The sequence below is a fragment of the Austrofundulus limnaeus genome, unplaced genomic scaffold (assembly GCF_001266775.1).
Source record: "Austrofundulus limnaeus strain Quisiro unplaced genomic scaffold, Austrofundulus_limnaeus-1.0 Scaffold1949, whole genome shotgun sequence".
In the NCBI taxonomy this organism is placed as follows: Eukaryota; Metazoa; Chordata; class Actinopteri; order Cyprinodontiformes; family Rivulidae; genus Austrofundulus; species Austrofundulus limnaeus.
Genome location: NW_013954351.1, coordinates 8434 through 19424, shown reverse-complemented (window position 1 = coordinate 19424; position 10991 = coordinate 8434). Strand labels below are relative to the sequence as shown.

At 42.1% G+C, this 10991-nt stretch overlaps 1 protein-coding gene across 2 annotated transcripts; it reads right to left on the bottom strand.

Moving 5' to 3' along the window:
* Window positions 1-1418: 1418 nt before the first annotated feature.
* Window positions 1419-10542, bottom strand: LOC106536724 (zinc finger MIZ domain-containing protein 1; the record flags this gene model as incomplete). Of its 2 annotated transcripts, none has more annotated exon segments than XM_014034043.1 (18): window positions 1419-4788; window positions 4873-5148; window positions 5674-5837; window positions 5972-6216; window positions 6292-6360; window positions 6440-6507; window positions 6590-6750; window positions 6832-6937; window positions 7357-7567; window positions 7822-7963; window positions 8059-8227; window positions 8332-8409; window positions 8519-8701; window positions 8779-9054; window positions 9365-9566; window positions 9656-9873; window positions 10067-10181; window positions 10407-10542. In XM_014034043.1, coding segments are annotated over 18 exon segments (2927 nt in total), but the record flags the coding sequence as incomplete, so codon positions are not given.
* Between the last annotated feature and the right edge of the window lie 449 nt (window positions 10543-10991).

Genomic DNA, 10991 nt, shown 5'->3' with positions numbered 1-10991 from the left:
GTTTCAGGACCCCACCTTGATGTTTCAGGACCCCACTTTGGGAACCCGACCCCAACTTTGGGAACCACTGGTCTAGACCACCTTAAAGATTAACAAAGATGTCAGCTTCCTTAAAACAAAATGTAAAGAAATTAAGGATGACTCAAGACTTTTGCACACACATCTTGCCCCTACTGTTCAGCTTTTAAAATGCCTGTGACAAGCAGKCCCTTCAATTATGAAAAGTCATTAAAAAACATTTTTATATTTATGAAACTTAGCATGATACACATCATTTTACCTATTTTGTTACATAACTGGCTCAGCCAAAGGTAAACAGGAAGTGACACTAAAGGGGAACTCTTTAAGACTCCCCGGTCTTTATTTAATGAAACAATATTATTTTAACTCTGAGTCTTCATCTCTCTGATGGTGACTCAAAAAAAAAATAATAATAACATCAGGTTCTTCTCTACAGTCTGTGTTGTTACTCATTCAGAAATTACCAAAGGCCTGAAGAGAAGAGTAGWCCCTGTGTTGGCTGAAATTCGGCCGCCTTTTTGGAACGGTCACGCTTCCTACTCAGCAAAACCTAAACAGCAGAAGAGATGCCACAGGGCGTCCTATTTTTTATTTATTTTTTTCAAATCAGCAGACTATTAATATCAGGGCTCAGGGGATAACTTTTCACAAATAAAATGAAAACAATTTTTTTGGTATTTTGTGAGGAGAACATTATTGCAACACTGGTGTTCACCCAGCTATGAAGGCTAACTGAGACTTTATAAATCATATAAAGACTCAGTTATTCACTAACACTGATTTAGATGATCGGACGCAAGAACACTACCGTAGAAATAAAACAGTTATTACGGTTATAACATTCACCAGAAAACTTTACACAGATGTGACTCACTGTATTYTTCACAGGTAGCCTAATTAATTTCTTGACCCTAAGATGCCTCTGGTATCATACCCAGCATAAAATACAGAGCATCTGACTGGAATAACTTTCAAACCAGCTTAAGTGCAGCAACTTTGGATCGTTATCAAGTTTTGTTGAATTAAGGTTCAACACGGCCCCACGACTCTCCAGCACCAGGTGATCCATGAGGTGTCTATTCTTTTTAAGGTCTATAGACATTCCCCTTTATCATCACTTCCTGTTACTTCACATCTAAACAGTTTAACGACTGTTCCTCTCAGTGGTGTGAAATTAATTTTGCAACATGTTATCTTTCAAAAAATACATTCATCTTTATAACAAAAAAATTTGATGTCATAGGCACATTAAAAGTACACTAACTCTCATGTTTTTTGCACAGAAGGGCAAAATAAGTTGACAAATTCTCACTTGGTGCTTGAATAAAAGACCTGTGGGAGTTGGACAGGAAATACCATCGTGTCAGAGTTGGATGGAAACACACGACACATAGGAATCATCTGAATACATATTTATTAGATAAATATTAGGTTGTCACATCGTCTAACTACATACAGTTCTGCAAGACTAAAAATCACAATTAGTTCCTTTATTTTCTGACCAGTTTAGAGTATGAAATGATTGTACATACAATGTACAAACATAGAGACAATGGCCACATTGCATGAATCACCGTAGATTGTTATCATTTTTCCAACTGTTCATGATATCAAAAATTGTACAAACGTATGGATTTGGTTACAGTCTTCTGGACCTCATCCCTAACCACCAAGTTATTCCTCACTTCCAAGTGGTTTGTAACCTTTTGTTGTTCTCTTTTTGTATTTTTATTTTTTAGCTTTAGCACCTCGAAGTATGCCGGTGAGACTAGAACATGTAGGCTAAATAGTAAAACACAGCTGTCCCAGTTTCCCTAACAAAAGAGGTGAAAGTATATTACAGAGGCAGGGCAACAAAAATGCTGAAATACCAACAGACACTAACTAACATGTTTCATTTTTCCATATTCAGCCACGTCCAGTAGAGGGGTTGCAAGCTTTTTTTTTTACCATATTAAGAAGAAACAATGCACATTCCCAAGGAAAATTAATTAATTTCTGTTCACGTGTCTCTATAATAATTTACATATATATACAGACAACCTTGGGACGTTTGGTAAGCCTCGCCTTTAGCATCTCTTAAGCCAGACCTAAGAACGTGCCCTTCCTTTCTATGACTTTTTTTTGTGTGTTATTTTTAATTTTTCTCGAAACATCTTCCAAAGAAATGGCCTTTTATCGTGATCGTCCAACTACACACTTGGGGTGCTGCATGAAACACCAAGCTGGCTTTCTTGAAAGCAAGAACAAACGCTGAAATGATGACAACTTCCACGGGATTTCAACTTGGATGGTGAAGTAGGGGGYAAAAAAAAGTGGCTTTGGGATGTTAACACAATGTCTCCTTGTGACCTGAAACACGTCGGCGCTCTCAGCTGGAACAAATAATACGTTTCGATAAAACCCACGCTGGTTAATGAAGCACAACGCTAAAGTGATAAGAAATTGGATTTCTAGCCTTACAGATTATTAAGGAAATGGAAACAGTACAAAATAATTTATCAAAAACAAAATCAACAACAAAAAAAGTTTGTGTAGGGGTGTGGGGGTGGGGGACGAGGAGGGATAAAAAGGTTTATGGTCTCATYCTTTTAAGAAAAAGCCACAGTTTCGATAACAAAAATATAAACAATATCATGGATTTCTTTAAAATATGGTTGTGATATATCTTACAAAACCACTGTGTATTAACAGTTAGCAACAATAGTGATATTTATATAGATCAACAGTTACARTGACAGCCAGCTGATACCGCCTCATTTTCAAAGCCCCCCCACCCCACTGCTCAGATCAAATGTTTAGAGAAATTCATGACTTGATCAACACACATTTAGCCTGGAAGAAAGTATTGCTTCAAACTAAAAGCAAATGCAGCATGATCCCGGTGAGCGGAGGAAAGAGACGCAAAACAGACAGCGAGGTATGAGAAGTGAGGAGGGAAACGGGCGGGGATAGCTTATGAGACGTTTCAACTGGTTTCCTCCGGACGACGAGGGCGAGACAGCTGGTTCTACAGTCCGATCTGGGAGCGCTTATAGGGCTGGACGACTTGTGATCAGAGGACGAACATTATTAAGATGATACAAAAATATTCACAATGATATTTACAGTACGATAGCATTTTCTTAAAAAATAATACATTTGCATACTGAACAGCACTCTTCTCCAAAAGTGAAAATTGAAAACAAATGTGGCAAAACAAAACAAAACAAAAAAAAAAAGAAAAAAAGTTTGCACCAATACTGCTTTGAAATTCACTTCTTCCACCGCAGGGATGGCTCAACAGTTTCCTGTCCGACCATCGCTTCCCATCACACAGACACACACACAGACGCACACTCAGTCATAAGCATCTCCTTGCAGTCTTACACAGGATTGAGCAAACACAAACATTTCCATTCTCATTCCTCGAGCTTTGGTAAGCAAGTTTCCAAAAGATAAATGGATCGGTTTAAATATGCAGCAACGCGAACAATGAGAGAGAGAGAGGAAAAAAAAGGAACTAGAAGACTTAAAAACCAGCATTAACCCTTCAATGTTAGTGTTAAATAAAATCCAAACTTTGTGGAAAACAAGTGTCGGTAAAAAATCCTTTTTTTCCTTTTTTGTTTTTTTCACCACTTTGGAACAGCACTAGACGAGGGCTTGGCACACATGCACTTTGTACACGACTTTAACAGCACATCGTTCACCGAGGAGAGAGAGATGCAGCTTTGCAAACGTGCTGACAACAAGGCTCATGCAGAGCGGGCGACGTGGAAGGAAGGAGACGCTGATGGAAGCAATAAACGTGGCAAGATCGTCACAGGAACCCCAATCTCTCATGATGTACCTTTTCATTAAAAAATACAAATTAAATAAAATAGAACACTCGTCTTTACAGGTGGATAACATCGCAATGCGTAGAAGACCGGATTCTCATAAATGTTTTTTTTTTTTTTTTGTGGGAAAAGAGTCAAACTTCACAAAACCGATTGAAGTACAAATGACAGAATTGGAAGCCAATCAYTAAAACGTTGGCAGCAAATTTCTAGAAAACATTTTGACATAAACTGATTTCATTTCTTTTATAAAGACATTTTTTCCCTGTTTTAATTTTTTTTTTGCAGTGCCTGAAATTTTTTTTGTGCTTTGTAACAGATGGTGGACAAAAACAGTGTGACAAACCAGACCAGTCAGGGAATGGAGCGATGACACCATGAGGTTGTGGCCTCTCAGACTACAAAACGTAACACACACTGGCCAGATACAGATTTTTTTTGTTATTTTTCAGGTTTATACAAGGAATTCCTTTTCTTTTCTTTTTTTTTTTAAAGAAAACAAAAACTTATTTAAAAATGCTACAACACATTCCTAATGAGCACACATACGTGTGTGGTGTAAAAAAAAAAAAGAAAAAAAGAAGAAAGAAAAAAAATCAACTATAGCTGCACAGTCAAAGGTATCACCACAGGGTGGGAGGGTGCGGTAACCCGGCCAGGTTCTGCCGTGTCTTTTTGAGTTTGAAAATGTCGTAGTCAATCTGCGCTGGCGAAGGAAAATTGTACAAGAGGAAGAAGAGAAAAGGAGTGCATCTTTGTGTTTATCAAGTACTGAGTAACTGCCATGGTTTCTCGGGGAAGCTGCAGGCAATCAGAGAAGTTCATGTCTGAAATCGCCTCAGTTGCTTTCGAAGAGCGATAGAAGATCATCGTTGCTATTGCTGGGGAGGTCCGGGGGGTCCAGGTATGACAACAGTTCATCTGGGTTGGCAAGTTCGGGAAGAAGCTGAATGASAGAGTGAACGCAAACATTAGCTTTAACAAAACTCCTTCCATCCTGATTAGCTGTAACAGATTTCTACAAACTTACATCTAACGATGGCTCGGGCATGTCRGACCCCGCTTGGCTGTCCAAACTGCTGGAGGGGTTGAAGGTCAGGTCGTTGTGGGGATGGTTGTTGGGGCCAGGCTGCTGCAGCTGCTGCTGCGGTTGCTGTTGTTGCTGAGGGGGCGGAGCTTGCCGCGAGGGCTGGGGAGGCCCGCTGTGGTGTAGCTGCTGCCCCGATTGGCTCCCAGGGTGCGGAGACGCATGTAAGCTCTGTTGCAGGGGGCCGTGCGTCTGGTCAGGGCCGACAGAATGAGGTATCTGTCGAGGGAGCGGGAGGGGAAAAAAAATCATTAAATTAATTTCATAGTATTTTTTTTAAGATTAGGGCTGCACAGTGTATGGAAAACTACTGTATATCCTTATTGCATTATTAATGTGTGCAAAGATCCAAGGCCCTCACTGTGCTTGAAATATGCGAGAAAACTGGGGAAAAAAGCAAAAAGTACCACATCCCAGACAGATGTGGGTTTTTTGTAGCGATTGAGGAATTTGAACCTGCAACCTCCCAATTACAGACTCGCCTCCATTCTAGTCTTTAATATAGTATTTAGTCGTATAGTCTTTATACTGGTCATAAATATCAAACAACATGACATTTTTAAAACTGCTGTAGGTTCATTTGATTTGATTCAAATTAATTTGAATGTCTGAGATTTTGGGGATAAAAAATGACATTCCTTTAAGTTTTAACTTTATAGAAATAAAAGGGCGGGAAACAGTTTGAATCTGACACGTTTTTGGTACATCAGTATTTTGTTATACYTTGTTTCCAAAGGGACTCACAGATTCAGGCATGTTGTGCGACAGGGGCTTGTCTTGTGTCATCAGGCTGCTGGGCATGTCAGGTGGGTGAGACAGCTGGGGGCCGTGCATGAAGTCATTCATTGACGTACCACCAGGGGCGCTGTGGGGGAAATCAAAGTTCCCGTGTCCTTGGTAACTGTTGCCTGCACACAAATAAAAAATGGTAAATACTGGCATACATTACCATTCTTTAAAAAAAAAAAATATATATATATATAAAATAATTTTGCACATTATAATTMTTTACGAATATACAAATTCGAACACGAATAAGGACCTTGGTGTCCGTATTCGCTGTTATTGCCACCTTGGCCAGAGGGCAACGATGGGTACGGCGAAGGTCCGGGTCCGAGTTGAGCAATCATATCCATCACGTTGGGCATGATCATCTGGCTGGGACTCATCGTCTTAAACCTCTTTGCTAGCGGTCCATCAGGATCCTCCTTGATATGGATGTCAGATTTGATAGCAACCGGCCGCCAACTACATGTTGGGTCGATTGTGACTTCCTCAAACTCGGAGCTGGTGGAGTAAATTGGAATCAGTTGAGYTATCAGGAAAGGAAGAGAAATTCCGAACTTGCTGAACTCGACTTACTTTTGAATGGCATTCAGAATTCCCCACATGTACTGGTCCACTTCAAGTCCTTCTAGCAACGCTGTTTTACTAAAGAGAGAGCGAAACGATTTTAAACTACGGACAGGAACAGTCAGTAGATAACAGGTTCAGTTAAGAATCAGCTTACTTGCATACAGGACATCTCCATGTCCCCCGCTCACAGTTCAGTTGTAAATACGACTCCAAATCAAAACACTGCGTGAAAAATAAAGCAAATCATTTACACCTATGCGACAACCGATTTGTTTATTTATTCACTAACGTGAAGTTTAATAACCTGAACGTGTTTGCAGTCATGGCCTCTCGCTGGAAGTTGTATTCGTCGGAAGGTGATTGGACATTTGAGGGAAACCTTGATGGCCGTCTGCTCCACGCCGTCCTCTCCGTTGAGCGTGGCGTTCCCCGTTGACGCCGCGACGCTGCTGAAGTTCCTCTTGACTTTAAGATGAAAGAGGAGAAGAGTGTGTAAAGCAAAGACTCTGAAGCGATCGGGACATTAAGGTGCGAGTGAGTGAGTACCTTTGGTGATGCAGTGCTCCGCAGGCAGCAGCCTCTTCTTTAGGAGGCCCTGCAGGACCGAGCGGACRGACGGCCTGTGTACCAGCTGCAGCACAAACAAGTGCGACTGTGGGAGGAAACAACACAGTCACTACTAACAACATCCTCTTGAGGTGCACAATAAAGCCTTACGTTGCGTTTTATACTGTGGTCACTATTTATGTAAATGCTGATTCAGCATTCTTCCACAGTTTGGTTTTAGCCACCATTCGGCTACTTTTAGCTTTTAACTCACCATTTGTTATGTTTAGCTTTCCATTAACCCCTTTCAATTTTTACCTTTTAGCTTACATTTGATGCTTACAGCTACTGTTCTGCTTCTTTTAGTGATAACAACTCAGTGTTAGCTTTTTCATCAAAGTATTTTAGCAATCATTATTCACACCGCATTTTCACAGAAAAAGCTATTTTTCTCGTTTTTATTTTATAATTGTGTTCTTTTTTTAACGTTTCTGTTTTATTTTGATTTTTTTTTTGTTTACTCACACAGCAGCAGGCGGTGACTGTGATCTGGATCGTGTTCCTTCCTGGCTGGCATACGTGTTTCAAGTGCAGGGGTTTGTGTGATGTTTTGTTGTCGCCACGCTCAATCGTGAGCGGTGTGGCATTAACGCTGACTTGGACCGATGCCGGCCAGTTGGTATTCATCTGGCGGTCCTCGTGGTGGTAGCACTTAAACTGCAACTCCAGGTCCGATCTGCGCAAACCAAACATAAATAAACCTTTTCGAGCGTTTTACTTGAGAAACGTTTATATAAAGGCTTGTGGACATGTATATATTTTTCTTCAGCTAGCGAATAACCAGTTCCACAATTTTGTTCAAAAGCAGCATTAAAAGAAACGGTTTAAGTTTGAACCATGAGGTAACCAGCTGTCTCAAAAGCAGGGCTGTCAACAGGAGGTAAATCATAATGTATTACATGCTGGTTAGGAGCATCATACTGTATTTACCTCCACATGAGTGTCTGGTGCACAGAGGGCCGTAAGTGGAAGACGTGGTTGCTGACAGCCAGGTTATGTTCTAGCCTGAAGGGCTCCAAGACGACCCCGTCTCGAACTGGGAACGTCAGGCGCAGCTCCTCGTTGTGGTTGCCTACATTTATGGAGAACAGCCAATATCAGATCATCACAAACTTGAAAAAAATTAATAATCTTTGCTTTCAAACTGTATTTGATTTTTTAACTGACCTGGAGGTGGCGGGAGAGCCGTGATATTTGGTTTGATGTCAGGAGGGAAGGGTGGCTTCACATCCTGGTTTGGCGACAGGTATGGAGGGATGCTACTCCCTGGAGTCATGGGAGGGGTGGGGTTGCCTGGCACTGGGGAGTGTGGGTAGTTCCCAACTGGTCGTGGAGGCTAAACAGAGGACAGTTGGATAGTAAATCAGAAGTTTATTGAATATTAAAAAGCCTGTTCAGTAGTAAAATGGTTTGATAGTACAATGAATAAAATGGACTCACCCCATTCATGTTACCCTGGTTGTACTGGTATCCACTCCCTGAAAAGTTATTTGTTTGACCATTGAAAGGTGGCTCTTGCTGTAGTTGGATTAGATCAGAAAAGATACTTTATAATTTATAACTTACAACGAAATTAATAAAACAAATTGTGTTTTGGTTCATTAACCATCAGTCATTCTCACCGCACCTTATAGTACTGGCCCATGGGACCACCGTGTGGCGGGTACTGCCCTTGGAGCTGCTGTCCTGGCATCCTCTGACCGGGGTAGTTGGGGGACGGCAGCGGCCTAGAGGCATTGGGTGTGGGGTACTGCCCCTGCTGGCTAGGGAACTGGTTGTTTGGTCCATACTGCTGCCCACCATAAGTTGGCTGTGGATGACAACAAATACTCAACATGCGGGAAAAAAAAGCTCAATATTCCAACGAGTGTTGAATCGTCAACTCACCTCTCCTGGATATGGTCTTTTTATGCCCTGCATACCCATGCCCTGTGGCCGGGGTCCCGTGTAACCCTGCTGGGGCATTCTTTGGCCGTGGGCCCCAAAAGGCCCCATGCCTTGGCCCCTGGGTTGGCTCATTCCCATTGGGGGACCGCTCATGTTGGACGTGTTCATTCCTGCACCCATGTTTCCAGGGAGAGATGGAGGGCCACGAGGTCCAGGCTGGTTCATAAACTGGCTGCTGTACGCCTGGTTTGGTCCCATCTGGAAAGAGGAACTCATCTGGAAAAAATAAAGCAAGTATTATCAGCTCCACGTAACTGTCAGTGTGTTGATTTCTCACTGCACGACAGAGAAAACACTATCTCTGAGCTTATGTTGAAGCAAAATGTGATATTTGGCTTCAGTACTACTTGGTCTAATTATTCACGCTTAACCATGAATGTTAAAATAAGAGCCTAAATCCACTTCTTTCAACTCTCTTTGTAGTACTATTGTTAATATTGAAAGAGTTGTACCTAAAGGCAAAAAAAAGGATGAACATCAAAGACACTAGTAATTAGTGTGATGTGAACAATGCTCCCAGTCCTACCGGTCCGTATTGGTTCATGTCCTTGTTCTGGGTTTCCTGCAGGGCAGCCACAGTTGCGGTGGCGGTGGCAGTCGCAGTGGCAGCAGCTGCAGCAACTGCGGCCGCTGCAGCAGCAGCAGCAGGCTGGGTGAAATCTGACGGAGGACGGGAGTTTGAAGGGATGCCCATCCCACCGGGTCCAGCATTTGGCCCTCCGGGGTAACTTTAACAAGAAGCAGCATAATAACAATGATTACAACAAAGTACTTAATACACACATCAATGCAAAGAAAGTGTTTCTTGTCCACTTACTTGCCACCAAAGCCTCCTCCTCCAGGGTAGTTGGGTCGTCCGTACATACCCTGCTGCATGTAGCCCTGGTTTGCYTTGCCTTTGTTGGGGAACTGCTGCTGTGGACTGGGGAACTGAGGCGAGTTCATCCCCGGATTATTACCAGACATACCTGAACCCAAAGGATTACCCCCAGGGTTCAAAGGATTGCTGTTGTTGGCCATGGGATTCCCCAACACCTATTGGACAAAAACAAAGTCACATTTAAGATGTAGAAAATCATTACCAAAACACACACACAAGGTCATTACTTTCTACAATCGTATAATGAGTCGAAACATTTCAGTTGCCATTTTTTGGGTTGCCTCCTTAATAGAACAGACTGATGCAAGTCACTTAAATAGACTTTTTAACTTTTCAGATCGACCTCACCTGGCTCTGTGACGTGTTGGTCACCCCCCAGACCGTGGTCACCACAGACACTGAACCTGGAGGCTGATTGGTGTTTTGTTGCCACGGAACTGAGTCGTACGGAAAAGACCCATCTCTACAGGGGAATGGACAAACTTATCAAATAGACAGCAGAAAGCTTGGAGACAGCAATAATTAGGAAACATTTTCTCTTATTCTTCAGACACTGTCACTAATGACTCTGCTATAGTTAGTAAGTCTGGCAGTTTGTCTCACTGCAGATCCATTTGAGAGGAGAGGCTTTCCTCATCCACCTGCTCTGTCTGTTCACACACACACACACACACACACACACACTGACCCGTGTGAGAGGCCGGGCTTCATGGAGCTCATCGGGGGCTGCATTGGCACTTTTCCTGGAGGCTCGTTCTGCCTGTTCTTCTGGTGGCGGAGGAGTAGGAGACGCCCCAGTTCCTCACACCACGAGGACAGAAGGGCTGGAAGGAGAGCAGAAGAGAATGTGTCAGTTTGTTCCACATCTGTTGGGATTTGTCGGAAAATTCCCTCTGCACAACCAGTTCAAACATACTGCATAAGCACAAAGTGCACAATAAAACAAGACAGTAATAGTAAGCTTCAAAGCTAAATTGAAACAAATTTAAATGTGGTAAGTGTATTAATTAAGGTCCAAGCAGTCTACTAGCATGGGTCAACCTCAATGAGCATGTAATCACATGCAGAAAATGCGATAATCCTTGCATCACCAGAGAAGATTCTGTTTTTGACAGGACTGGGGCTACATTCCTATTAGTTGCAACATAATCATGTAAATTCARATTTTTAAATAAACTCACACAATCTGTTAACATAGTCTCAAACACATTTAATTCCAAACCATCGCTTTTAAAAAGGAACAAACGGATGCTCCATATTTTTACATTACAAT